General features: G+C 50.3%; 1 protein-coding gene across 1 annotated transcript in view; it reads right to left on the bottom strand.

Annotated features, from left to right (window-relative positions):
- DNAH9 (dynein axonemal heavy chain 9) overlaps positions 1 to 26,773 on the bottom strand; it is a gene marked incomplete at both ends in the record, with an annotated part of 232,270 nt that overhangs the window by 92,145 nt on the left and 113,352 nt on the right. The window contains 4 exons of the mRNA XM_082492287.1: positions 1,915 to 2,150; positions 3,473 to 3,661; positions 16,149 to 16,268; positions 20,212 to 20,637. Of these exons, the coding sequence (XP_082348413.1) occupies positions 1,915 to 2,150; positions 3,473 to 3,661; positions 16,149 to 16,268; positions 20,212 to 20,637 (971 nt within the window). The remainder of the gene's footprint in view (positions 1 to 1,914; positions 2,151 to 3,472; positions 3,662 to 16,148; positions 16,269 to 20,211; positions 20,638 to 26,773) is intronic.

Below are 26,773 nucleotides of genomic sequence, written 5' to 3'. Positions count from 1 at the left end.
TGAGGGGGAATGGCTTCAAACTGGAAGAGGACAGGTTTAGATTAAACATTAGGAAGAAATTCTTTACTTTGAGGGTGGTGAGGCACTGGCACAGGTTTCCCAGAGAGGTTGTTGAGGCCCCATCCCTGGAGGTGTTCAAGGCCAGGCTGGACGTGGCCTTGGGCAACCTGGTCTAGTGGGAGGTGTCCCTGTCTATGGCAGGGGGGTTGGAACTCGATGATCTTCAAGGTCCTTTCCAACCTAAACCATTCTATGATTCTATGATTCTTCAGGGCTGCTCTGCACCTCACCCAACTTCTCCGCAAAGAGGAGACAGGGGTGCTGGGCAGGCGGTGAGGATGCTCTCTGGGTGCCATTACACCAACACTGTTGCACTGAATCACTCCAACTAATTCCACCAGCTAAAATTTAGGTTCCTCATCTAATCTAGAGAGTTTGGGACTTCAAGAGGTGGTAGAAAGATCTAAGACAAGAAGTTCAGAGTGACCTTTAGGCCTGATCTTTAAAGGAATACGTTGGCACAATGCAAACCCCAACCTTGACCAGCAGCCCCCATTTTTCTGAGCCCAGGAATGTTTTATACAAAGAAACAGCCAGAGAGAATGACAGCAGCTGACCCCAAAAGCTGCTGAAATGGCCCTCACCTGAAGCAGAGCAAGGTGTGGGTTTAAACCTCTTGAAGCAGTTGGAAGCAAAGCAGCACCATTTCCCAGATGACGGAACACCTCCTTATTTACTGTACTGGGGCAGGGAGCGATGCTTTTGACCAACGGCCCTGAGACACTGCAGCAACATGCTGAACTCCCCTCTTGGAGCCCCCACCAGCCGGGGCGGTGGCCGGGCAGGGAGGGGAAATGGAGATGCTGTGTCTGCACAGCAAGCTGTAATGGCAGCGTATGAATGTTACGGGATCTGTTCCTCTTCTGATATCCTGGACATTTGGATTTAGGTGCCTCCTCTGAGATCCTTACTGCTGTCACAGACTGCTTTGAATACCTGCGAGGCACGGTGACCAGCTTGGCCCGGAAACAGAAATTTGCTCTAATGGAAAATAAACTGTATTTTAATCCCACACGAGATCAAATGTAATAAATTCTTATTATGTTCTATGAGGAAAGCAGAGGAGGCACCAGTGAAACAGCCTGGGCAAGCCCAAGACATCCCCAGACCTACATGGATTTGCAAGAACCGAGCTCGGGTCGCTCTCGCCTGTCGCCAACGCTTTGCTCTGTATTAAAGCAACAATCTCGGGGCTCCCACCCAAGCAGGGATTTGACTCTGGGTCGGCTCCATCCCAGCTGGGACTCTTCCCTAGTGGGCAGAAATGGGTGCAAACTGAGATAGCAGCGTACCGGTCTGTCCGCTGCCCGGAGATAAGAGCCAAGAGTGGAAAAGCGATCCCATAAAGGTTTAGGCAGCTCAGCGCAGGGGGGCGCAATGAGAGCCTCCCCACTGGTGCCAGCGTGGGAGCAGTTAGCCCAGCTGGTTTGCAGGGCATGGTGACCCTCCTGGCAGCTTCACCCTTCGTGCCCAGACCCTTTCTCTTCTTCCAAGACGTGGGAAGCCCTACTCACCCCCCTGGGGGAAACTGAGTCAGGACATGACACACAAGAGGAGCCGATGGAGGGTGCCGTAAGTCCTACTCGTAGCTCAAGCCTCCAGCACGTAGCGCTCTCCATTCTCAGTTTCAGAGGAGTTTCTATGGTAACTGAGCCAAGCACTAAACAGACCCTCTATTTAATGAGAAATCTCTATCATTTTGGTAATGAATAAGCAGCTAACACGCAAATACATTCGAGGGTTCTCCTCAATGTAATGGGCTCAGATGGCTGCAGTTAAATATACGCTGCTCATCAAGTACGACAGGCAGAAAACTGTTAAAAGGTATTATTATGCGATAAGGCTGATGTTTACCCCTTCTGCCCAATTCGGATCACTCGGAGGTCTTCGCCATACTTCGTTTTGATCCACTTGATACCCTGCAGCTGGGGATCCACCAGGAGGGGCCAGCGCTCGCAGTTGGTGAGGATGGTGGCGTTTTCGGTGGACATTCGATCGGCCGGCAGGCCCTCGTTCTGCCAAGCCGCTACGTCAGCATCGTCTGTCAGCATGGTCAGAGGATCGAGGGAGGGAGTTACAGGGATCGGCACCTGCGTGGAAAGGAGAAATCCTTCCTAGCGTGTCGGCAGGAACCAGCACGTGTGATTTGTGACCTACACCAGAGACGCGCAAGGAAAATACTTCAGGAAAAGTTAGCTTAATTAAAAACCGCTAAGTCACATTTATCAGTGTTTTCCCATTCTACACGACAGTGTTGATCTGCTATTAAGCGCTTCCCAATCCTGTCGTGAATGAACGCAAATTAAACGAGCATCCCGAACATTTCTGCCTTCCGAGCCCTGAGCACCGCGAACCACAGCTCAGCCACGCAGGTTCGGATCACGCTCTGCCACGTACGAGCTCTCCGAGACGACAGCTTGGGAGAACATCATTCACAGCCTCGTAAGGCGCTGTTGTGTTGCAAAACAGCATGAGCTGTTCCAGAAACGCTTCTCTGACATGGGAGGCCATTTCTGGGTGTGACAACCAGAAAGCGATCCGTGCCAGTTATCTGAACAAAACGGGTCTTTAATTTTCCATTAGGAATACAGGAACTTACCTGAAATCTCTACACACAGCATCAGGCCGTCTTTGGAACAACACTGCCCTTCTTAACTAAATTTTTGGCTTCGTATTAAGAAATACGGAATGATTTTTTTTTTCCTCTCTCATCTTAAGTAACTTGCTGATTTTCTCAGCGTTTTGATTTGGGCATCACTTCCCAGTTGTGACCTTATTTAAAAGCTTCTTGGTGTTCCACCAGGATTTACATCATCCAGTTACTGTACTGATGTGTAAAAGCAAAATCCTGCAGGAGACCGAGCGCTTGCAATTACTGATGTATGAGAGGACCTGGCAAAAATTAGTGAATTATTAAACAAGTTTGAAGCACGACAGTCTCCATCTGGTCCAGACAACAAGACCCAGCTGAAAGGCACGGCCAGCGTGAACAGAGCTTGTGTCCAGCATGAAGAACCATCTGGAGCTTTTCCCCGCCTACCGGAGAGCTGGCAGTGAGCTTTGCCTGCTCCAAGCCGTCCCTTCTCCATACCACCTCCCTCCTTCCAGGCCATCCCTCACTCCTGGTTAAACTGCACAAGCGCTGGCACTGGGCTCCACGCTTGGGTCGCTGCGTCGGGGATTATCCTCCATGCATGGAGCAATCGGGTCACTCACATGGAGCAAGGACACCAAAACATCTTCCCCAAAGAGGAGTGAACCAAGCGTGGCTACGTCCTGCTCCTCAGTCCAACTCGACGGGGACTCCCCTCATTTGGGGAATCCCCTTACTTGGAGGTTCCCCTGTGGGCATCAGAATTTATGGCCATGTTAATTCCAGTAACAACAGCTTTTCAGAGGAATCAGGGTTTACCTTCAGCTGGTGCAAATATGGCTTCCAGATGCCATCCAGGAGGTCTTGACGGTATTTCTTGGTGAAGTAGCCCAGGTAGGAGACGAAGGCTGTGATCAGCAAGACATCGCCACACAAGGTGCTCTGTTGCTGTTTGAAGACCTTCACAGCTTCAGCCCATCTCACGTTCTCAGAGGCGAGTCCCCCAACCTACAATTCCCAAATCAAATTGATCATCACAGTGGTTCCTCAAGCAATATCTCAGGATCTGTCCGTGTCCATACCTTGTCCCTGAACTCAACTGCCATTTGCTAAAGGTTAAAACTCGGGGATGGGAAATATTCAACAGTTACTTTGCTAATTCTCCCGTCCCATTCAGTGAAAGCCTGGTCCTGCAGTCTGCTCCACAGCCCCTCTAAAATCGTCAAGGGTCTAAAATCCATCACTTCCCCAGCAGGAATTCACATAAAGATCTCTGCATAAGGATTTCTGAGGCAGCCCATCAGATGTTAATTGCCTTAATGCCACAGATTCACACCTCGTTACACCCTCTCTCGCCCACAGCACTCCTCTCCAACAGCCACAACCCTCAGCTATTTCACACAATTTATTACGACCCCAGGTAGATGGGATTTTGATCACAATCCCGTTCGGTCGACATTTTCCTTTTCCTTAAGGGTCTGTCCAGAAAACACTTCCTCATGGACATTTTTCGCGAGCGTCCAAAGCACAAACAATTGTACCGGGGAGTTACCAGCTTTGAAGAGGGTACAGCATCTCCTTGTTAGAATGAGATATCTCTACATGCATGGACGACTTCTTTGACCATTGGTACTTTTCAGGATACCATTGGTCCCTCATTCCTGAAGTTTTGTAATTACAAAAGATATCCTGACCACCCTCCCCCACCTTTCTTTTTTTAAGGAGAAAACCTTAGCTCCATTAACTGAGAAACACAGCTTGGGAATGTGAATGGAAGGCATCCTCCGGGTTCACAAGCCAGAAAAACCCAAAACAGTTTTAAGTTGGCCTTATGGATTTGAGATCGAGAATGCCAAAGCTTATGGTCAAATTCACAATCAGTCTCCTGTTGTCCAGGTGCTCTGGAAACACCCCTGTAATGTACAGATCCCCCTCTACTCACAGGCTTCTGTTACAAGCGCCAACCAGCACTTTCTGTTTTTCTTCTTCAGTATCCCGTCCACATGAGTTTAGGGTTATTTCTCATATTCCTCATTTTTATTAAAAATTCCTCTATACCCTTCTCTTTCACAAACCTCCCCAGACGTGGCGTGTGGCAAATGTGACTAATACGACACTATCTCCTTCTTCCAGGTCACCGTTAAATGTTGAATAGGACCAGCTCTAAAAGAACTCACTACGACAAACCTTATGAACACCCTGAATAACTCCTTCCCCTAAATTGGGTTATTTTGCCATCTTAAACTGGTATGCAGCACGCAGGGCCCCAGGATGGGAAGGCACCACCTTCAGATCCTCAATGAATTCCACCATCACACGTTCCAACTTGACCAAGTCCTATTTTTAGCAAAACCTTGCTGCCTTCTGAGGGTTACGAGACACCTAATTTCCAACACGAATTTACTCCCGCCCAGTTTATGCCACGGGTTCTCACACAGACACTGTCTTCCAGCTCAGCCCATTTCACCCCCATATGTACCTCCAGATGCTTTTATAGACAGCCAGTATTTTTTAGGGACTGTGCTCTGCTCGGCTAAGCAAAAGAGGTGGCTCTAGTTCCCCTCTGAAATCCACAACCACAGGAACAGCTCTACCGGGCCAGACCCAAGGTCCACCTCCTTTGGCATCTTGTCTGGTGACAGCAGCCCTTAGCAGGTGACTTGGGAAGACCATAGAAATGAGCACCAGGTAATAGCTCCTGACACAATCTCCCAGCTTCCCACCACTGGGGGTTTATGGACCTTCTGAAACAGAGCTTATGTCTTTGTGAAGAGCCACTGATGATTTTTTCCTTCATGACTGAGTCTAAGGTGCCATGGACACCAACCAACCTTTTGGCATCTACAGCATCCTGTGGCCGGGAGATACCCAGTTTAGCTTTAGCTATGCTTTCTGTAAAAAAAGCCAATCCTTTTCTGTGCTGCCTGACCTTTGCAATCGCTAAAACCTGTTTGCACAGTGGAAAAGCAGCGAACAATCACGCTCGTGTCACCTTCTCCACACCACTCAAGATTTCAAGCCCTTGATACCCCCTCTGCTGTCTCCTTTTGAGGTTGAAGAGCTTTAGCCTATTCAACAATTCCGCACACAGAAGCAGCCTTTTCATTGTCCTTGCAATCTTTATCTTTACTGAATGATGTAATCTTTATTATCCGGTTTCCTTTTATCATTACCTTCCCTGCACCATTTCCCATTCTGCTGCATCCTTTGAGGTACAGCAGAGGAGGCGGAGGTACAGCTGCACATTCAAGATTTATTTAGAATGTATTTATACAGCGAGATTGTGATTTTTCTCTGGTTTGTTCTCTCTTCTTTTCCTAATAAACCCTAATACTGAATTTCGGTTTGGGGTTTTGGTTTGTTGAGGGTTGGGTTTTTTTGCCCCTGGGAGCACAGAGCTCACATACTCACAGAACTCCATCATTTCATTCCTGAATGATAATAACCAGCTTAGCATCACTTACAGGGCACCTAAAGTAAAAACTAATTTTTCCAATATACATTACTTTACATTTATCTCCCTGGCATTTCATACCTCCATCACTTGGTATCATTTTTACAATTCTTTATGGACAGTCTCGATCATTACTGTATTCCTATTATTGAGAAACTGCGTGACCTGATTACACACTGTCTCATCCAGATCGTTTATGATTATTCTGATGAACAAGAGAACTCACAGACACCCGCAATAATAGCTCTGATGGCCTTTCTGCCTTAACAAATCCGCCCCTTCGAATCAGCGAAAACTGCTTTTTGGGCAGTCCGACTCCTGCCAGGAGCAGAGAGGCCGCAGATTTTCTTTGCCCCATCCAACCTCGGAGCTGTCCCCAAACCTGTTCCACCTGAGTCACTCGTTCATGAACATGAACCACCATCATCCTACTCACAATGCCGCAGAGAAGGTTTCCCCAGTGCCTTCTGTGCACCCCTGCACATGCTGATGTTCCCTTGGCCTCGCTAGAAGACCCACTCTCGGTACGCTTAGGACCACACCTGCCTCTCTTTGGGCTACACCACACATAGGGCAAAGCCTGAACAAATAGATTCCAGTGCTCCTCACTGGTTACCGTCAATGTGCTCCTGGTTTAGAGACAAATAATCTGTTATAAATCCATAGTTACATGTCTGCATTGTGCATCACTGAATTTCACCTCATCCCTACGGTTCCCACATTCGCACCATCCAGTTATTTCAACCACAGTAGTGCTTCCTCTTCATTTGTGGGAATTCTCATTTTTATGTTCTCAGTCTTAGAGGTCTGTCTGATCAGGCACACCCAGATTCACCGCAGCGGAGGGATCCGGCAGTGTGAGATACACCTGCCCCGTTCCTCCTCTGGTCCGGACGTGTGCTGGAGGCCAGCTGAACCTTTACAGAGGCTGGCCTGAGCCCACATATCTGTTCTTACGTGATCCTACTTGTTGAAAAAGAAGCAAAGCACTTCTTTTAAGGTATTGGTTATTTTTAAGGATCATACCTAAATTACCCTTAATCTCAACTGCAGTAACAGTGCACAGAAGTCCCCTTCCTCCATCTTTCCTTTGTAGCTGTTATAGATGAACTACCTACAGGTCCCTCTTCCTGCCTTCTTGGGTCAAGTCTCATACCACTCCCTCTAAGACCAAGAAGTCTTGATTGATCTGATTTTCACAATATTTGCAGACTCTCTACATAATCCTAATTAAGTAAGGTGATATTTTTTTACTCCACTCAGGTCCAGTGTGTCTTTTCTTCTCCTTTGCTTGGGTCACGCGCTACTGCCAGTTTTAGTATCTTAAAGAAATCTCAGGTCTCTTCCACCCCAGATCCTAGAAGTCATTGGAATTCTTTTTATTTAACAAGTAGCAAATTACAAGCCATCTCATTTGATTACCTTTAGCTCTTTGATAATGAGGAATAGTGAACAATCATTCCCTATTCATCTTTTGAATATTATTCATTATTTACAGGCTTCTGTCACGCCTATCCCTACACCATCTCTTTTCCAAAATGAAGAGTCCTCATCTATTTCCTCTCTTCATATATGGAAGCTGTTGCATACGTCTTTGTACCTCTTCTAGGTTGCCTACAGCCTTCTGAGATGGGGTAACCCGGCTGTGCTCAGCATGCGAGACGTAGGCACACCACAGATCTGGATTGATACTGGATGATTGTTTAACTTCTGCTTCCTGATTTTTTCCTCCCCATTCGTAATACTCAATTTGCCTTTCTTCTTCCAGTCGAGTACCGCGCTGCTGGTTCTGAGAACTCTCTGCAACGACTCCAAGAGCTCTTCTGTGAGTGATAATAGTGCAATTAGGACCTATCAATGTAAATGCGTGATTACAGTTCGTTTTCCTTGCGTGCATTATTTTGCATTTGTCATCGCTAAATTTCATCTGCTACATTAGCGCATACTCACTCACAAATGCCACCCATCAGCCATCCTCCCTCTTCTGGTGCACTGACATTCCCTGGTTCCTGTCCCTTGGATCCTGAAGCATCTTCCTGAGATTGTCTGGAGCTCACGAGATGCCAAACTAAAATTAAGGCACTGTAAAAGTTCAGCTTGCCTCCATCCCCCTGGTTCATTCGTCAACCCAAAGCAACGCTGTCTGTGTTCAGTTCCGTGTAGTCTTCGTACAGCCTCAAATGTGTTTATTCCACACTCTGGGAACTTACACCTGCCCACAGCCACACAGGTGACCCATCTGGGATGTCAAATAAATTGCACATCAGGAAGGGCTGTCAGGACCTACGCCTAGATCACAGCCAGAGACGATGCAGAAGACAGTAAGTTGGGATGCAGGTAGTTCACACTGCAAAAGTGATCCATTTCTGACAGCAGCAGTAGCAAGCTGTGTACTCTCTAACCAGGCCTTTAAAACCAGCTCATGGCACTGGCACGGACATCACTTGTTCTCGTCGGCTGTCACAGCCGTGTCAGCTCTCCCCTGGCCTGACGCCTGCTCGCAGCTCCTCACAGCAGCAGCTCTGGCCCGTGACCAGCCAAGATGCACAGTGCGCCGAGAAACCCCACGGGGACTCAATTCAAGTTATTCCCAGGCCGTGGGGTAGGGAGGAGATGTGAACAACACGGCCTGGGACATGGCGTCCCTGCTCCTCCAGCATTTCTCTCCATCTCATGGCAAGCGTGGTAAGATCTCACCTCTAAATAAAAACTACTCAAAGTGAATGGATTCGCTATTAAGCCACAGAACAAACGCTGCCGCTCGTATCCCAGCTGCAGGCAGAGACAGCCGATTTCCCAGGGACCGAGTGCTTTTCTCCTCCCAACAAGTTGCATTGAACTCCTATAATTTCCTCCAGTACAAATGGTGATAGGAGGAGGGGTGACGGCTTCAAACTGGAAGAGGGGAGATTTAGATTAGATATTAAGAAGAAATTTTTCACTTTAAGGGTGATGAGGCACTGGCGCAGGTTGCCCAAAGAAGCTGTGGCTGCCCCATCCCTGGAGGTGTTCAAGGCCAGGTTGGACGGGGCTGGGAGCAACCTGGGCTGGGGGGAGGTGGCCCTGCCCAGGGCAGGGGGGGGCACTGGATGATCTTCAAGGTCCCTTCCACCCCAAACCATTCTCTGATTCTATGAAATAACCCTGGTCTTGCCCAGACTTTTAACCCATCCCTGATACTAATCATACAACTCTTCCACGGTTTTCCATATGATCCACAGTACGCAGACACCCCTGGTAATTGCACATCGCCGGGTGCTGCAGCCCCTTGGCAGCACGACAAGCTGGAGTTCCCCTCCTCTCTCTGCAACTGGACTGCCAAAAGCCACAGTCTCTCCCATTAAAGCTCCGAATGGGAGCCCAAGGGGGGTTAATTCAGGGATTTGGGTTCCAGACACCAGTTTGAGCCGACAGCCTGAGCTCATCTCCCATGTGAAATGAGAGAGCGGCTGGATTTAGTCCGGATGACTCTGCTCATCAGTGGCTAACGCTGCCTGCAGGTCCCGAGGCTCAGCTGACACCGGGAGCAGGACGGCACACGCCTGCAACTGTCCACGCAACGCGTTTCTGGCTGCGTTGCAGAAAGCTCCATGCAAGTGGGAAGTTGGACCCCTCAGTGAGGCAGGAAGAGATGAAACCCTTCCAGCCAACTAATCACTGCCCTGAGCCCCAGGCTGGAAAGCTGAAGGGGACAGTCCCTCCATCCACGCTCCGGTCCCAAGACAACAGCCATGGAGGGACTCTGCGGGTGCTACTAGGGGGGCTCCTATGTTTTTCCATGTTTTCTGGTGTTTTTCTGACACAGCTGGGTAGGGCTGGGAGGGCTGGGAGGCAGGGAGCAGCAGAAAGGTCATTGATGAGCCTATTTGCAGCATTCAGAGAGCTCCCAGCACCACTCAATTCTCTTTCCCAATCTTTGCCTTTGGAGACGCAGCAACAGCAGACACCGGACGGGACAGATATCTGGGTTTCTTCCCTTGCTTGCCATTCCTCTCTTTTTTAGATTGTACATTGTTTGGAACCACAGGAGACTCTCAACAGTGTTTTGTGTGTTTGTGTGTACGTGTCCACTCATCTCTCAGCAAGACATAGACAAAACCAGAATGCAAACGGCCCCACTCCATCCTTCTTTGCCTTACGGCAGCCCAGGGCTGACACTGGCTTCCACAGGCTCTCAGCCTCTTACCTTCTACCAACGCTTCTGACTGACAGACTGAAAAATTTCCCCACTGCAAGTGAGGCCAATGATATTTCCCAGCTAGAGATCAATAAAAAAACACACTGCTTTTTTTCTAGTGGAATCCAGGGCATTGCCCAGCGCTCATCTTCCTCACCGCCGCAAAGGCTGTGCCAGTTGTATGCTGCTTCTGTTTCGTGTGACCCTAGATGCAGGAACAGAGATTTGCTTCCACCGGGCTCTGCTTTTACTCTAATGATGAAAGCAGAGGGGGTTTCAGCCTGGGGGAGAGCACGTCCTGGCAGCAGCCAAGAAGTAGAATAAGACAACACTGGCAGACTATGGAGAAAACCCGTCTCATCTACGCACATGGACAGACACCGCTTAGGGACCCTCTCCATGCTTTCAAAGGCAGAGCAAAACCGCTCCCCGGCCTCCCTTGGGCATCGCCTCCACGAGCACGGAAGGATGTGACTAATCACAGTCATTGCTACGGCAATGCACTATACTTGAGCAGGCGTCCAAACTCAATCTAAATGAAAATGGCCTATAAACCTCAGCAAGGACTGGCAGGGCTGAAACATAACAATCGTATTCCAAGTAGAAAGCCTAAACCCTAGCAATGTCCTTTTTATGTCCCCCAAAATCAAACCACCGTCCTCAACCAAGTTCTCTTGATGCGCGGATCAGGCTGCACACTAACCTGTCCTCCTTTTCATAGAACCAGAGAATGGTTTGGGTTGGAAGGGACCTTAAAGGCCATCTCGTTCCACCCCCTGCCCTTGGCAGGGACACCTCCCACCAGCCCAGGTTGCTCCAAGCCCCGTCCAACCTGGCCTTGAACACCTCCAGGGATGGGGCAGCCACAGCTTCTTTGGGCAACCTGCGCCAGGGGCTCACCGCCCGCACAAGGAAACATTTCTTCCTCAGATCTCATCTCAATCGCCCCTCTTTCACTGTCAAACCATTCCCCCTCGTCCTATCACTCCTCTCCCTGATCCAGAGTCCCCCCCCAGCTCTCCTGGAGTCCCTTTAGCCACTGGAAGGGGCTCTGAGGTCTCCACAGAGCCTTCTCTTCTCCAGGCTGAACACCCCCACCTCTCCCAGCCTGTCCTCCCAGCAGAGGGGCTCCAGCCCTCCCAGCATCTCTGGGGCCTCCTCTGGCCCTGCTCCAACAGCTCCGGGGCCTTCTGCTGTGGGGACCCCCCGAGCTGGAGGCAGCACTGGGGGGGGGGTCTCTCCAGAGCAGAGCGCAGCAGAGGGGCACAATCCCCCCCTCGCCCTGCTGGCCACGCTGGGGGGATGCAGCCCGGGGTGCCGGGGGCTTTCTGGGCTGCCAGCGCACACTGCTGGCTCATGTTGAGCTTCTCATCCACCAACCCCCCCAAGTCCTTCTCCTCAGGGCTGCTCTCCAGCCATTCTCTGCTCAGCCTGGGTTTGTGCTTGGGATTGTGGCAACCCACATGCAGGACCCTGCACTTGGCCTGGTTGAACTTCATAAGGCTCACACAGGCCCACCTCTCCAGCTTGTCCAGGTCCCTCTGGATGGCATCCCTCCCCTCCAGCGTGTTGACCGCACCACACAGCTTGGTGTCATCGGCAGACTTGCTGAGTGTGCACTCCATCCCAATGTCCATGTCACCAACAAAGATGTTAAACAGCACTGGTCCCAGTACTGACCCCTGAGGAACACCACTTGTCACTCTCCCTTTTACTATTTTCCATTTGCTTCAGTGAGAGACCTGAAACACCGTCACCTAAATTTTCTCACTTTAAGTACATATAAGATACTGGATTAACTTCGGGATTGGCCAATGTCACCCAGTGGTGAGTGGGCAGAGCCGCGGGTGGTTTCTCCCACGCACACACCGCCAAATAAGAGCGTGATGGGAAAAGCAGTTTGTGCATAACCGCTTCCTAATTGCTTTAACGGTTTCAGGATTTCCAAGTTTGCTGCTGTGGTTCTCCTGAAGCCTGGACAGGAAAAGGTTTCTTTCCAAAACCGGTCACCGGTGCACCCAAAGCATTTCAAGGGGAAAGGAATGGGGAGGCTTTGAAGCCGAGGCAGCTGCATTCCTATAAAAAAATAAATCATCGAGACTGTGCTTAAACCATGAAAAACATGCTGAGGCATTTAGCAGTGAGGGATAGAGCCCCGCACCAGCAAAGGACGTGAACAAGCAGTTTTTAAGCAGGTGCTGCCCCTGAGCCTGTGAGCAGCCCCAGTTAACGAGAAAGGTAAAGAACGCGCTTAAAAGCAAATATATTCCTGTTGCTTCGCTGAGATTACACCACCTGTGACACAAACTCAGTGCTATAGAGCGAAGGACCGACCATACATCATCACAAAAACCGCAAGTGCAACCAAAGAAAATTTTTCTAAAACTTGATTCTTATCTTGATTTCAGAATGAAAAGAATTAATTATAAAGGAAATTATTAAACTTAAAAGGAACATACATCACCAGTGACAATCTATCTTGTTAAAATATTTGCTCGTTTTGTTTTACAGGGACAATTCTGTTCATACAGCCAAGCCAAAAAACAACCAAACCCAAACCAAAATTCCACTTTTACTCATCAGAATATGACAGTTATACCTGAATGAAGATCCACGTTTTAAGCCAAGAATTCACATGCTAAGCACGCATCTTTAAGAAACCATGTTTTGTTTGTTACAGTGGTGCTAACTGAGGTGAAATTAAGCTGTATTCAGTGTAAAGCATACGCTTACACACACACATATATTTACATGAAAAGAACTGAAACCATCATTTCTATGTTTCTTTTTCATGAAACATCTTTTCTTGTAATTTGTGGTTCCTGAGTAGTTCGTGAGCCACAATCTACCCCCACACCACATTTAAAACAGCATTTTCTTAGGAAAGACACGGGGAAATATTCACCCTGCAAAATCTCCCCAGAAAGAAAATCAGCTCTTTTAAATGAAAAAGCGACTTTCCAGTCTTAATTACAGGTTTTGGAAGCATTCAGTGAGGCTTAACCTGAAGAACTTGAAAGCATCAAACTCCGTCGCTGGTTGATAAGAGACATCTAAATCAGGACAGGAAGGGACTTACCCACTCTTTGTCTCTCGCTACTTCTACCCGAGTACGTCACAGTCCCAACTGCATTTGTCTGCGGAGCAGCCCCTGCGCCACAGCGGTGCCGCGCTCCTGCTCTCCAAAGGAGGCACGTAGGGATTGGAGAGGAAAGGGTTATTTTTGGAGAAGTTTCCCATGCAGCAGGTGAACCGTGCAGTTCTCGGGAGCCCTTCGATGCCCCGCTAAATGCCACCTTTTTCGCACGCCCACAAAAACTCACTGAAATCTAAGCGGCTCTGAAAACCTAGGTGAAAGCAATTTGCTGAAGGTCACCTAAGAAGGTTTGAGCGTATGAAATGGAGAATGGAGCACAACTCTCCCTGTCCAACAGAAAAAGCTTAACAATTTGGCTATCTCCTTATCTTTATCACCGCATGCTATATTGGGATAGATACAAATAGACACTTTGCAGACAGATTACAGCCCCACACCGCCAGGAGCCGGTAAAACAAGCAGAGGAACCTGCATCCAGCATCACTTCTAGAAATACCCTTGTATTCTGACTTAGCTGCCACCAGCCCCACCAGCAGAAGCAGCTTCAGCGAGACAGAGTGAGACTGACTTCCATCCCTGCACAGACCGGGCAGGACACTCTCCTGAGGATACAGGTGCAACCTCTTGGAATGAGTGACTGGAACACATCTCCGCTGCTGCTGGGAAGAAGGGCAGCACATTGGCCAAGAAGGCCAATGGTCTCCCGGGGCGCATTGCAAAGAACCTGGCCAGCAGGTTGAGGGAGGTCATCCTCCCCCTTTACTCTGCCCTGGTGAGGCCACATCCACAGTATGGTGTCCAGATCTGGGTTCCCCAGGTCAAGAAGGACAGGGAACTACTGGAGGGAGTCCAGTGGAGGCTATGAAGATGCTCAGGGAACTTGGAGCATCTCTCTGTTGAGGAGCGGTTGAGAGCCCCAGGGCTGTTCCGCCTGGAGAAGAGAAGGCTGAGAGGGGATCTCATCAATGCCTATAAATATCTAAAGGGCGGGTGGCAAGAGGATGGGGTCAGACTCTTTCCAGTGGTGCCCAGTGACAGAACAAGAGGGAACAGGTACAAACTTGAACATAGGAAGTTCCATCTCAACCTGAGGAGGGACTTCTCTCCTGTGCGGGCGGCAGAGCACTGGCACAGCTGCCCAGAGAGGGGGGGAGTCTCCCCCTCTGGAGCCATTCCAAACCCGCCTGGACGTGTCCTGTGCCACTGCTGGAGGTGTCCCTGCTCTGGTGGGGGGTGGGACTGGGGGAGCTCCAGAGGTCCCTTCCGACCCCAACTATTCTGTGATTTTGTGATTCACAGCAGCCTTTCTTTCAGTGCTGCTGCAAAATTAGGCTGTGTGGCCATAAAGAAAGGGCCACGTGTCAGTGAGTTTTGCCAGGTCTCAGGCAGAAGCAATGTGCCAAGCTTCACGCACATCCTACACCCAAACCGGCACGGCGGGGACTTCGCACACCAAGAGCTGGAGCAGAAGCAGTGTGCGAGTTCACTGCCTACGTCTGTGCCCAGAGAAAAGGAGGCTGAAGGGAGACCTTCTCACTCTCTACAGCTCCCTGAAAGGAGGGGGTAGCGAGTGGGGGTCAGTCTCTTCTCCCAAGAACAATAAATAGGACAAGATAGGACAAGAGGACAAAGATAGGACAAGAGGAAACGGCCTCAAGTTACACCAGGGGAGGTTTATGTTGGAGATTAGGAAAAATTCCTTCACCAAAAGGGTTATCAAGAGTTGGAACAGGCTGCTCAGGGCAGTGGTGGAGTCGCCATCCCTGCAGGTATTTAAAAGATGGGCAGACATGCTGAGGGGCACGGGTTAGTGGTGGGTTCGGCAGTGCTGCGTTAACGGTTGGACCTGATGATCTTTAAGGTCTCTTCCAACCATAACAACTCTACGATTTTATGGTTCTAAGTCTGTATGTATACTCGCATCTTCCCTGCAGCTCCAGTGAGTCAGATGTCTCAAAAGCATAATCAAATTGGGGCACCAAGACGACATCAATGCTGCCTTTGTGTGCTCGAGGGTAAGCTTGAGGCAGCAGAGCCAGCTGCTAGAACCAGCTCCAACCCCACCGCCTGCCAGCACAGGGCTCATGCACGGGACGCTCTCCTGCAGCCCTGCTTCCCTGCTTGCAGGGAGAACTGCCTCTCCCCGAGCTAACAGCCAGCGCAGAAGCCAAAATACAAAGCGTTAAGGGCAACCACAGCACTGGATGTGAGCTGGGGCTCCCGCTGACGGGACCGCGTGAACAGCGGCCGTTATCTCTCCGTCTGTTATCTGTGAAGCTGTGACAAGGGCATTGCCCCACAGAGGACTAGGAGGCTGCATATTTTATAGATACAAGAGACCGCGATGCGTACCGATGGACTGATAATGGGGACACGCACTGCTTTCTTTAGAGCTTTTCGCCATTAACTTTTTGACGCTTCAAAACCTGCAAAGCCACTGGCACATTCCTGCTTTTCTTTTACAATACAATTTTTGAGTCATATAGTTTTGGCGCATCAGTATTCGATCACACATTTAAGCAACTAAAAGGAGATGAGAGCTACGAAGAGAGAAGAGCAGTTCTTTTTAAATATGAGCCGTGCCTACCCTGATGTATGAAAACAGCCAATGCAAAATCATTTTCATTACGGAAACTTCCTGCAGTGCAGGAAATGTATTCCAAAAAAAATTAAGAGGATGTAACATACTGTGCGCACACAGTTCGCATCTCAGCGGCACCTGATACCTCCCATTCATGCCATTGGAGTCGCATCTGCTGACACTCACCAGCCGGTTTGCGAGAGCGATGGTACAGGCTGTAGCTTCAGCTTCTTGCTGACATTTGAGTTTGTCTGAAGTGGCCTTCTCAAACTTGGCTGTGAGCTTCCCCAGGTTCTCATTGAGGCGCTGCATGTGAAAAAAAAAAAAAAAAAAAGAAAAAAGAAGAAGGAGAAATTAACAACATAATTTTAAGGAAAACCCTTCTCCAGAGATGATGTGCCCCGTGGGCAGGGCTGGCCGAGCTCCACCACATCGCGGGCGCCCACGCTGGCACCCGGGCACAGCCCCCACGCAGCGCTGGGCACCAGGAGCCAGCGCGGAGCGGCGATGTGCCACGCTGTTTTACATGCTCGTAACTCACACCCTCGGCACAGAGCAGAGGCAAAGAACACTCTAAGCTAATTTATTTGGGGCTCTGCCCCGGTTTGAATTTAAACAGGCAAAGGGGGCCCTTATGGCTGAGCACCGATGACTGGTGCTATGGGTGAGCAATGAGCAGGGCAGCCAAGAAAACCGAATTTTATATTTTTATTTTTATTTCCTGACACTGCAGCCCCCTTGGTCCCAGTCCTTGAGGCTCTGCTGATGCACCAAGTTGTGCTCAAATCCCCAAGGGGTTCCTTGAGCAGCTGGAGGTATGCCCGAACCGTCCCCCAGCCACACCTCCCGCACCCTCTTTCTAGAAGGGAATATGACAAATAAATCAAGAAAGCTGTTCCGCTCCTAAAGCTGCCTGAGCGTGTGTCGTGGGACGCTCCGACAGAGGAGCCCACCCAGCGCCTGGTGGGACCACCTCCCGTGCAGGTGGGCTGCAAAGTGCTTCAGGGCTGAGAAGGGGCAGAAGAGCCTAAACCAGATGGAGAAAAAGACAAAAAAAAAAAAAAAAAAAAAAAGAGTCCTTTGCTTGGGCAGAGCTTCTCACGCACTGGTCTAGAACAAACCAACGGCTCCCACGAGCCCTGGGAGCATTTCACTCCTGATAAGAGAAACATAAGTAATAATTGATTTTATCTGCACCCCATGCAAACTGCTTAAGGCTAAACTGCTTGTAAATCCCTCGAACGCTGTTTTGAGCTACACACTAGAAACAAACCCCAAAATGAAAAAGGATTGTATTAGGGATATCTGCAGCTCTCCGGGATACTGGAAAACACAAAGCCGACTCTCCTTGGCCTGCCTCGGAATTAATAACACAAGTTTCTGTCTCTGCGTGCGTATGAATATATGCGCATACGTACGCTCATCTATATAACACCCCGTTACACAACGGCTGTCTGATAAACAAGTACGTGTGAGGTACAAAGAACAGTTCCTATGTGCTGTACCCCCCCGGCAACGCACTACAGCGCCACGCAAATACGCCTGTGTGCAGCTGTGAGTACACATCTGGCTTCTACATCCCCCCTCCCCACATTGCTAGCAACCCTATTTCCCAGGCAGACAAAGGAGAGGGAAAGGTACTCAGGATTTCTGACAATCGGAATAGTCTCATCTATTACTAAAAATGGGTATGTGACAGCTCGGGGCCCAGCTGTGAGCAGGTATGAATCAGCCTCGCGTCAGCGAAGCCATCCAAGATAGCCCAGCTTGATAAGCAAGGACGTACCTCCACGTCCACTCCCACGCTGAGCCGTGTATCATTACCCAGCTGCAGAGGGGAAAACTCACCTAAACCAGTCAGTTTTGCAAGCGCATGCCAGCGGAGTACCAGTAATCCCCCCCTAAGATTGCCATTTTCTTTAACAAAATCCCACGTCTTTAAAAAAAGCCGGGAAAAAAAAAAAGAAAGAAGAAAAGCTCAAGCATTAAAAGCTTTGGAAAAGAGCAACATAAAAGGATGAAAAAAGTCCCCCACCACCGTATTTCACAGCTGAGAAGGGAGAATTTGAGGCTAAAGACCTCTAAAATCCATCCCTGCTTCAGAGGCTGTGCCCACCCCTCTTTCATCCACAGCAGGAAGGGGCTGCCGGAGAGCGCTGGCGATTTTTTTATATTTTTAGTTAAAAAGTGGAGTAAGCATTTTAAGAATAATAAGCCCCAGGAGGCATCAAGAGAGTTATGTATTTTCTAGCGTGATGATGTGCTGGTGGAAGAGATGAGTACTCGGACGAGTTGAGACAGAGGGACCGTGCTGTCCCTCTCCAGGTGCGTATCTCGAAGCTACTCATCTAAAGACGGAGCCACCAGCCTGGCTGCCAACACACCTCTGTTTGGATTTTGCACAAACTGTGGCGTTGGTATGAAGATAGAGCCACAGATGGTCCTTCACCCATGAAGAGGGATGCCAGATCCACACCACCTTAAAAAAAGACAGGTTTTGGAGCACAAGCTCCAAAATAAGTCAGTATTTTGGCTCATTTTTCAATTTTTTTTTTCACTTCTTTTGTCTTTATTGACTTGTCTTCTCCCCCCCCACCCCCGCTCACCAGGAGTACTGCCTCCAGCTCGGGGGCCACCGACAGCAGAAGGACACGGAGCTGTTGGAGCAGGGCCAGAGGAGGCCCCGGAGATGCTGGGAGGGCTGGAGCCCCTCTGCTGGGAGGACAGGCTGGGAGAGGTGGGGGGGTTCAGCCGGGAGAAGAGAAGGCTCTGTGGAGACCTCAGAGCCCCTTCCAGTGCCTAAAGGGGCTCCAGGAGAGCTGGGGAGGGACTCTGGGTCAGGGAGGGGAGCCATGGGATGAGGGGGAATGGTTTTAAAATGAGAGAAGGTAGATTTAGATTAGATATTAGGAAGAAATTTTTCCCTGTGCAGGCGGTGAGCCCTGGCACAGGTTGCCTCAAGAAGCTGTGGCTGCCCCATCCCTGGAGGTGTTCAAGGCCAGGTTGGATGGGGCTTGGAGCAACCTGGGCTGGTGGGAGGTGTCCCTGCCCAGGGCAGGGGGTTGGAACTGGATGGTCTTCAAGGTCCCTTCCAACCTAAACCAGTCTATGGTTTCTTACAGTGGATGGGTGGCTGACCACATCAGGAAGGACCTGGAGAATGGCAACACTGCGCTGCCGTCTGAGGGGTGTGCTGGTGGGATCCCCCTGGGCTGGTTTCCACACTTTGATGTTAGTGGGTATTGGCTGGGGCACAGTGGGTGGGGGGAGGCAGAAAAGCAGTATGTCTTTACGCAGAGAGATAATTTTCCAAAGGAAAAAAAGAAAGGTGAAAAACTACTCTCTGTGGAAAGGCACTTTTAATCACACAGTAATTTCTTCTATTCAGTGACTTTTTTTTATTATTTTTTTTATTTTAAAGTAGGAAAAAATCTAAAAAAGGATAATGCAGAAGCTATGCCGACAGGGAGCCGTGCAGTGCCAAATTATTAGACTCCCACTAGAGCAGTCTTCATCCTGGGAAACACGCCCATGGCCAGGGACCGCACGCGGGGAGCCAGCCCAGCCCAGCTCTGTGCTACCAGAGCTCTCCATCAGCCTCCAGTTCCTCTTCCCCACCCCTGCGCAGCACACTGGGAACAGACCGGTTTGAGATAACGAGTTTTCTGAGGACCCATGAGTAGAGGTAAATTACATTTTAAAAATTAGGTAGTAATAATAAGAATTAACAATTATCCTTCTTAACAATTATCCTTCTTAACAATTATCCTTCCTTTTTGGCTTCAAACTGGAAGAGGGGAGATTTAGGTTAGATATTTGGAAGAAATGTTTCCCTGCGAAGGCGGTGAGCCCCTGGTGCAGGTTGCCCCGAGAAGCTGTGGCTGCCCCATCCCTGGAGGTGTTCAAGGCCGGGTTGGACGGGGCTTGGAGCAACCTGGGCTGGGGGGAGATGTCTCTGTCTGTCGATTGCAGGGGGTTGGAACTAGATGGTCTTTAAGGTCCCTTCCAACCCAAACCATTCTACGATTCTACAATTCTATTAAAGTGTAAGCAAGGCTGGAGAAGAACAGGTGAAATGTAGAAAGCAGCAATGAAAGGGACAGAGAAGACTACAATCTACTGAGTCTTTGGATTCCCACCCCACCCCTAATAACACATAAGGACAGAGCAGCAGCTTTCTCCAAAGAAAAGGATCTCTCCCTAAGCAGTGACTTGCGTGATGGGTCCCACCAAAGGGCAAGCAACTCACAGCAATTTTGGCCTTGATGCTGGCCAGCTTCTCCTGGGCGGCTGCCAGCTCCGCGTTGGCTTTGCTCAGAGCCTGCCGCTTCGGCTCCACGTCACAGTACACCTCGTGGAAGCGCACGATGTTTACCACCCAGGAGCAGAGACCAGCCGCGGCATATGACTTGGTGGTCACGAATTCAGGTTTGAACTTGGGATCTTCTAAATAGGGCTGAAGAGCTTTGAGGCAGTTCTCGTGGATGTTCTCCTTGTCAAACTTGATCAAGGAGTCCAGGAAGGCATCCACCCTGGCCATGGCGACTTTCGCTGCTTTCCAGCTCCTGTCCTTGGGAATTTTTCCTCTCGGGGCCGTCAGCACCATCACAGCCGCGGTGACGTTGCTGACAGCTGAAGGTGGCGACCCAAAGGACCTCAGCTCCGTCAGATTCTTCTGAAATGGGGAAAACAAGGTTGTTAGACAAAATGAATGGGCTTTCTTTTTACTTTGCCACTAACAGAGTCAGGCTCCCAAGCTATCAATCTGATAAATTGGGTTTCTCTCGGCCCGAACGTTGCTGCCTTTAAATCACCGCTGTGCACGTTTACGGCACGTGTGCTCCATCCCTGCACCCAACTCCTCACATCCCACCCGGGACCTGCACAGCGCGGTGTTCTGCCCCAGACTCCCACCCTTTCCCTGCTGCCGGGGGGAGCAGGAGGCTTTCTTCCCTCTCAGAAGATCAGAATAAGAAAAAAGGAAACCTTTCCAAATCATAACCTCGATAAATAGCGCCCAGCCCCTCTAGAACTGCTGAGCAGAGCTCTCCTTCATGCTCAGCCACTCCCTGAGCCAGACACCCGTGTGTTAAGGTCTTGTTGAATTATTTGTGTGCACCCATGTTTCCATGGGGCCACCCCCCAGCCCAAATTTAGGCACTGACACCAAAGCACCTTCAGCAGGACAGCCGTCATTGGGGCAAGCAGGCAGCCCCCCCCCCCCCCCCAAGAATCAGCTCATCTTGAGGGACAGCATCGTCCAAGGGGGAATGCCCATCTCCTCCACTGCCAACACAGGCGGCTTTAGCAAGTCCCTAATATTAAGTGGGACGAACGTTAACCGAAGTAAAAACCGCTGAATTGCGGGGAAAGCAGGCGTTTCCTAACTCGCTTGCAGCTGTGACAACCCCGCGACACTGCGGGTTTGATCTGCTGACACCGAAACTCCTCTCCACACGCACACGCGAGTTCGCTTTTGCACAAGAAAAAACAGCGCAGAAATCAGCTGCTGTCACGCTGCCCTCAAAACAAGGGTAAAGGGCTGTTTCAACACCAGATTAATAATAATAAAAAAAAAAAATCTATGAACTTCTGTCAGTTCCTTTTTCTATCAGTTTTGAATCGCTTTTAATCTATATTCTCTGATATTTTGCAACTATCTGTTTCCGTCTATGGAAGCAAGGTGGAATAGTCTGGTACCTCTGAGTACCCATTTTTGGGATAAAGGCATCCGCTATGAATCTGTGCCTTTGCTTGCTTTTAGCTTTTGTTAATAACCAAGCCGACAGAGCCAGGCTCCTGGGAGCCGTCTGCGTTTCCGGTGTGAAACATCTCTAATTAAAATGCCCAATGACATGGAGCCAAGCATGAGCCCAGACGAGCACCCCGACATGCCCTCCTCCATCCCCAGCGCCCTGCTCAGCCGGGACAGAGCAGTGTGCACGGTGCGGGCTCTCCTGTGTCCCACGCATGCCCGGGGCTGGTGCCCAGGGGGGACCGGTGCCCAGGGGGGCCAGGAGGGCTCTGGTGGAGCAGCCTGCGTTGCACAGCCTGCATCGCCGTGGAAACGGGATGCTGAGCCGGCACTGCTGCTTTTTCCTAAGAGGTGAGCACTTCCACAACATGATGGGAACAGTGACAGTGCTACCCGGAACAGGAGGGAGGACAACGCTGTCCTGGCCAGGAGAGGGAGGAAGACTTGAGCAGCATGGGTGGATGGTTTCCTTCCATACTATGAGAGTCTCTGGCACCACAGGAAGAGGAGAAGCCAGGTCCACAGTCACTGCCACGCTGACGAACTTGGGTACCAGCTAAAAGGAGCTCTGCTCTTTTCCCTCATGGCATCAATCGGGGCATTATAACAATTCACTCTGAATTCTTCTGCACACCACAGTATCCCTGGGATGGAAACCGGACAGGACACTGACACCGAATGCCATCTGCCTCAGGAACACCGGCCACTATGGCATCCTTGAATGCCTTTCGACCATCTCCAGGGGATATTCCTTGCAGGCCATTGCACAAGAAGTTCATCACTTTTCATATAGTCACTGTCTTCTGCTCGCTGTAACCTGTGTGGAGACTAAGCAGCGCTGGCCAAGCGCCATCCTCCTTTCCAAAGGGGCACAGGCGGCTCAGCCACCTCTGCCGCCTCTTGGAAAAGTGCTCTGTGCCAAGAAGAGACCCACCGGCCAGGGAAGGCAGTTTCGGAGACCATGTGCCTTGATCTCCCCCTTCCCCCTCCCCAAAATGAGATGAGGATGCCAAAGCATCAGATCTGCTGAGCCCCATGACCTGCAATCCTTAGGGCACAGGGAACGTGGATGCTGCGAAAGAGCCCAGGCATCCTCACAGGGCGAGCTGACAAACCGCACTGGGAGAGGTAAAACGGCATTTTTCTCTCTAAAACCTGATTTCCCAAGTTTCAAACTCACTGTCACACCTGGATTTGGTTTTGTTTTGTTTTGTTTTGTTTTGTTTTGTTTTGTTTTGTTTTTTGCAGGAGCCCTGTACGGGGTCTACCATAACCTGCATGTCATTCATCATGGTCTATATAATAATTACCTTAATTACTTTATATAATTAAGGTAATATGTTATCACAGGATCATAGAGTGGTTAGAGTTGGAAGGAACCTGAAAGAGCATCTCATCCCAACCCCCCTGCCCTTGGCAGGGACACCTCCCCCCAGCCCAGGTTGCTCCAAGCCCCGTCCAACCTGGCCTTGAACACCTCCAGGGATGGGGCAGCCACAGCTTCTCGGGGCAACCTGCGCCAGGGGCTCACCGCCCGCACAGGGAAACATTTCTTCCTCAGATCTCATCTCAATCTCCCTTCTTTCATTGTCAAACCATTCCCCCTCGTCTTATCACTCCTCTCCCTGATCCGGAGTCCCTCCCCGGCTCTCCTGGAGCCCCTTTAGGGACTGGAAGGGGCTCTAAGGTCTCCCCGGAGCCTTCTCTTCTCCAGGCTGAACACCCTCAACTCTCCCAGCCTGTCCTCCCAGCAGAGGGGCTCCAGCCCTCCCAGCTGGGGATGCAGCCCGCGGTGCCGGGGGCTTTCTGGGCTGCCAGCGCACACTGCTGGCTCACGTTGAGCTTCTCATCCACCAACCCCCCCAAGTCCTTCTCCTCAGGGCTGCTCTCCAGCCATTCTCTGCTCGCTCAGCCTGGGTTTGTGCTTGGGATTGTGGCAACCCACATGCAGGACCCTGCACTTGGCCTGGTTGAACTTCATGAGGTTCACACAGGCCCACCTCTCCAGCTTGTCCAGGTCCCTCTGGATGGCATCCCTCCCCTCCAGCGTGTTGACCGCACCACACAGCTTGGTGTCATCGGCAGACTTGCTGAGTGTGCACTCCATCCTAATGTCCATGTCACCAACAAAGATGTTAACAGCACTGGTCCCAGTACTGACCCCTGAGTCAGAACGCCACTTGTCACTGGCCTCCACTTGGACACTGAACCGTTGACCACAACTCTTTGAGTTTGACCATCCAGTCAATTCCCTATCCACTGAGTGGTCCATCCGTCAAATCCATGTTTCGCCAATTTAGAGACAAGGATGTCACAGGGGACAGCGTCAAATGCTTTGCACAAGTCCAGGTAGAAGACGTCCGTTGCTCTTCCCTTATCCACCAACGCTGTAATGCCATCGTAGGCCACCAAAATTGTCAGGGATGATTTGCCTTTAGTCAAACTATGTTGGCTGTCACCAATCACCTATTTATTTTCCATGATCTTCCTGGGCACAGAGGTGAGACTGACCGGCCTGTAGTTCACTGGGTCTTCCTTTTTCCCCTTTTTAAAAATGGCTGTTATGATTCCTCCTTTCCAGTCAGTGGGAACTTCACCGGACTGCCACGACTTCTCAAATATGATGGACAGTGGCTTAGCAACTTCATCTGCTAGTTCCCTCAGGACCCACGGGTGAATCTCATCAGGTCCCATGGATTTGTGCACCTTCAGGTTCCTCAGATGGTCTTGTACTTGATCTTCTTTCTTCATTCTCCCATTCCATGCCTTTGCCTTTTGCAACTTGGGTGGTGTTGTTAGAGCCCTTGCCGGTGAAGACTAAGACAAAAAAAGTCAGTAGGTATCTCAGCCTTGTCGATGTCCCGGATGACCAGGTCTCCTGTTTCCTTCTGGAGAGGGCCCATATTTTCCCTAGTCTTTCTTTTATCACTGACGTACCTGTAAAGATTTAATTCTATCTGGGCTTTAGCTTTCCTAACCCAATCCCTGGCTGCTCAGACAACTTCTCTGTGCTCCTCCCAGGCTGCCTGTCCTTTTTTCCACCCTCTGTAGGCTTCCTTTTTGAGTTTGAGTTTCTCCAGGAGCTCCTTGTTCATCCCTGCAGGCCTTCTGATGTTTTTGCCTGACTTTGTCGGGATGCATCGCTCCTGAGCTTGGAGGAGGTGATCCTTGCCTATTAAGCAGCTTTCTTGGGCCCCTCTTCCCTCCAGGGCTTTATCACACAGTACTCCACCAAGCAGATCCCTGAAGAGGCCCAAGTCTACTCTCCTGAAGTCCAGGGTAGCAAGCTTACTGTGCACCCTCCTCACCACCCTAAGGATCTTGAACTCCACTATCTCACAGTCACTGCAGCCAAGGCTGCCCTTGAGCTTCATACTCCCCACCAGCCCCTTCTTGTTGGTGAGAACAAGGTCCAGCATGGTGCTCCTCCTCGTTGGCTCCTCAGTCACTTGGAGAAGGAAGTTATCATCAATGCAGTCCCAGAACCTCCTGGATTGCTTATGCCCTGCCGTGTTGTCTCTCCAACAGATATCGGGGGTGGCTGAAGTCCCCCATGAGGACCAGGGCTTGCGAACCTGAGGCTGCTCCTGTTTGTCTGCAGAAGGCCTTATCCCCTCAGTCTTCCTGGCTGGGTGGCCTGTAGCAGACCCCCACTGTAATGTCACCTGTCCCTGCCCTCCCTTTGATCCTGACCCATAAGCTCTCAGTCGGCTCCTCATCCATCGCCAGGCGGAGCTCCATGCGCTCCAGCTGGTCACTGACATAGAGGGTGACACCCCCTCCTCATCTCCCCTGCCTGTCCTTCCTGAAGAGCCTGTATCCTTCCATTCCAACACTCCAATCATAGGAGCCATCCCACCATGTCTCCATGATGCCAATGAGATCCCAGCCCTGCAGGTGTGCTCACATCTCTAACTCCTCTTGTTTATTCCCAACACTACGTGTGTTTGTCTGGAGCCCTCGATGAAGCTGCCTTACTGGCTGGCGTGGTGGGAATCTCACCTGGGAGGTCTGTCCTGCCAGGAAAGGCTGATCTCTGGGGTTAGTGCTCTGTTAATCCTGGAAATGACACAAAACCTCCTTGGCCCAATCACTTGGTGGACCTCAGATCACCTCCACATACTGCCACGGAGGACGTGGGTGCCAGCCCGGTTCCCGCACAGCAATGCCAGAGGCATGTGGCTTTAGAGCAGCTCTCCCATTCAAGCGAGTCGGGTTTTTCACAAAACTCATCCCGCCAAAGGCAACCGGCTGCCTGCTGACCAGCCTCGCTCATCCTTCGCCCGGGACTAAAGCAGAGGCCTCTCCCCTCGCGTCCCCCTCCGCACAGCCCATCTGCAAAAGACACAAGTCCAAACGGAGACAGCTCTTCTTTTAAACTCGCAGGGGACACTGGCATAGAAACGTCCGTGTATCCACATACTTACTGAGCTCCTCGGTAGCTGACTATATATATTTATTACTGCTTTCTACTCACAGCTTTTCTCACAGTTTTCCCTATTAATGTTGCATATAACAACGCTGTGCAAAGAAGATGACTTAGATAATTGGGGAGAACCTAGCTATACACACATAAATATTGCTGATTATTCATGTCAGCAAGCAGGTCAAGCTCTCCGATGCGTTTCCCATCAGCAGGTAAAGGGACCATGCCTGCCAGTGCTCTGCTACGGCTGCTTTACAGGTCCCTAGAGAAAATCCCAGCATCTCCCTAATCTTCGCCTAATGAGAAATTCTACAGCTCCAGCACAAAACCAAAACTAATGAAGAAACAAACATTTTCCCTTCGTACAGTCCTTTTCCTTCCATGAACAAAAGTCAAAGCAACACATCTCTGCAGCAAAGCCACATATTTCCTGAAAGCTAATCAGACAACCTGGTCCTGATGGCTTTCCTCTCCCCTAAGCGGGCTATGACTGAGCCGTGGTTTGAGGCACGACTGAGCCACGTCTGGCGGTGATCGTGGGAGTAACTCTGATTTTCCAGCTGCGCTTGGTGCGTGGCCACTGCTCTGCCCTGGGCGCAGCAGGAGTTTGCTGCTCCAGGATGCTGCGTG

This window comes from Vanellus vanellus (assembly GCF_965231255.1).
Source record: "Vanellus vanellus genome assembly, chromosome: 17".
Taxonomy (NCBI): domain Eukaryota; kingdom Metazoa; phylum Chordata; class Aves; order Charadriiformes; family Charadriidae; genus Vanellus; species Vanellus vanellus.
The sequence above is the reverse complement of the archived record's forward strand: the minus strand, read 5'-3'. Positions and strand labels throughout refer to the sequence as shown.